Genomic DNA, 2,759 nt, shown 5'->3' on the forward strand with positions numbered 1-2,759 from the left:
CAAAGTCAGAGAGGCGAGATTGCGTTGGTTTGGGCATGTGCAGAGGAGAGATGCTGGGTATATTGGGAGAAGGATGTTAAGGATAGAGCTGCCAGGGAAGAGGAAAAGAGGAAGACCTAAGAGAAGGTTTATGGATGTGGTGAGAGTGGACATGCAGGTGATGGGTGTAACAGAGCAAGATGCAGAGGACAGAAAGATATGGAAGAAGATGATCCACTGTGGCAACCCCTAACAGGGGCAGCCGAAAGAAGAAGATTGAAGTGTGCTATTTTTAACTGACTTGATTCTGGCGATTACTGTGCAACACTCTCATTAGCCCAATGTAGGACCCTAGGATGCTATTTAATAAGAATTTATTGACTAATTGGAGATATAGAAAAACACCTTACTTATATCTAGAAGAAATCCAAAAATGCTGAGGACTACCACATACAGATGAAACAATTGTCTTAGGAAGAGCAAGAAGGCCACTACTTGGTCCTTGTGAGCTGAGCTGATCAGGTGAGGGTTCTGCTTATAGAAAACGAGTGCCAGGCATGAACCAACCTCTGATAGGGGTGCCAGTTCATCACAGGGTACAGTTATACATATCACCACACAATTTGGAATTAACAGTTAATCTTGCACACATATCTAAAGGAAGAGAAAGAGGATATCCAGAGACAAACTAATTGGGACATAAGGAGAACATGCTAACTCAGCACATCCAGTGACTGGACTGAAATCTCAACCCAATACTCATGAGCATGTCAGACGGCAGCACTAACTACTGACACACCCTGAATGGAAGCTGCATTTTTCACATTTTAGACAGACTACAAAAGTTGTTTATTATTGAATATGATCACTTTTGAAGTGAGAGATACAGTATTATAATTTGAATAACAAAATGTTGTCAGATATGTCATGTGTCCATCCATTTTCTGAATACTCTTAGTGAAAAGTCAAGCAAAATGACACCTTTTATTGGCTAACTAAAAAGATTACAATATGCAAGCTTTTGAGGCAACTCAGGCCCTTGATTACATCTTGCCTGAAGAAGGGGCCTGAGTTGCCTCCAAAGCTTGCATATTGTGATCTTTTTAGTTAGCCAATAAAAGGTCATTTTGCTTGACTTCTCACTACATTCATAATGGCTAACACGGTACAACACCCTAGTACTACTGAATACTCTTCTAGCTCAAACTCACAGGCCACTATTGGCTCTAGCGATTGTGTTAATATTGACTTTTTTTTAACAATCTTAAAACTAAAGGTCTTTAATATTTTAGAAAGTGCCAACCCCTCATGCTGTTCCCTCCTGTATTATCTCCAGGGTCCCTTCAAATTATCTCTCTATTTTCCTCCCAAAACCTTAAATTATTCCACTTTTAATAAAGGCTTCTCATATTAGCGACCAACGGAAGGGCCCATATTCTATCCTTATTTAATTTCTTTTCATTTCTTTTCTGTGCCACATCTGTCTACATGTATGTGAGAAAACAGCTATAAAAGTCCTACTGGGTCATTAAGGTCAGGGGTCATTACTGTTGTTTATTTAAGTGCAACATCTACTGGACATTGCTCTCCTGTTAATATTTACTCACTAAATCAAGGACCCCACTAGAGCAAACAAACTTGTCCTCACGCTCTCTTTTTATCAAAAAAAACCTATAAAAAGAACAGCCCAGGTCAGAAAAGGGGTGCAGTCCAGACAGAAGCGACTTCACTTAGGGTAAGTCCTCTGGTTTTGTGCTGTCTCATTAATTACTTTACAGCAGTTCTAAGATGGGGTAGAATGGTGGCAGTAGCAGAGATCCCAATATGATTACCAGCTGAAGAGACTGAAGTGTAGAATTTGCATGTGCCTAACTTCGCTCTTTTGTGCCCCCTTTCCACTATTCGGTGTAGTTAGCTTGAATGGTAAGATAAGGGCATGCCTTTGAAATGGGTTGGTTACCAACTTGCACTTGTTGTTGCTAGAATAAGCTCTTGCTTTTCACCACCAAGTAATATAAATATAAGGTTAGGAAAATGGATGGATGGAACTGTTCTAATTTCATCAAAGAAGAATGAGGCAGGCAGTTAGAATTTAGTCAGATAGTAAAAAGGGTACATAACGTGCTGGCACAAGAAAGCGCTTGGGGTAGACCAACAGTAAAGCAGTCAAAAAAGTTTGGTAAGTACAAGCCACAAAGAGTAAAAGAATACAGGATGAGGAAGCCTGATCAGCCACAACTGACCAAGGGTTTGAGGAAAACGGCAGAACTGAAGAGAAAAATACTACAAATAAAATTGCTTGTTTTTTCTTCCAGCAAAATGAAGCTTCTAGTGCTGACTGTTGTTGGGACATTACTGGGCGCTGCCTGGTCCCTTCCCGTGGTGCCTGATAGTGCCCCACTGCAAGCAGCCTCATGTAATGACTCACAAGTAACCATTGCTGCAGATCTAGCTGTGCGGGAAATTAACAAGAGGCAGGATGAAGGCAACGTCTTAGTCGTGTATCGCATTAATGATGCTCACATACAGAACAAAGTAAGTGCAAAACAAAAAGTCGGGGCCTAAGAAAATGGGAGTATTGTTTAGGAGTGTTTGTTTCTTCAACTTAAGAATAAAAAGGTCACCTATTGTGTAACAAAGTGTCACCGGGGTGATACAGGACAGTGGCAGTACCTAACAAAGCAAGAGAGACTGAAATAATGACACATTGCACATTTGCACAATAATGACAAATGGCACATTTAGCACCTCTGCATACCAATTTGGACAGGCATAGCCAC

General features: G+C 40.7%; 1 protein-coding gene across 1 annotated transcript in view; it reads left to right on the top strand.

The window, feature by feature from the left end:
• The first annotated feature begins 1,557 nt into the window (after positions 1 to 1,557).
• LOC114646387 (fetuin-B-like) overlaps positions 1,558 to 2,759 on the top strand; it is an 18,006-nt gene continuing 16,804 nt past the window's right edge. Inside the window, exons 1-2 of the mRNA XM_028794563.2 lie at positions 1,558 to 1,714; positions 2,295 to 2,514. Coding sequence (XP_028650396.1) covers positions 2,299 to 2,514 — 216 coding nt within the window. The 5' untranslated portion in view covers positions 1,558 to 1,714; positions 2,295 to 2,298. The remainder of the gene's footprint in view (positions 1,715 to 2,294; positions 2,515 to 2,759) is intronic.

The sequence above is a fragment of the Erpetoichthys calabaricus genome, chromosome 2 (assembly GCF_900747795.2).
Source record: "Erpetoichthys calabaricus chromosome 2, fErpCal1.3, whole genome shotgun sequence".
NCBI lineage: Eukaryota > Metazoa > Chordata > Cladistia > Polypteriformes > Polypteridae > Erpetoichthys > Erpetoichthys calabaricus.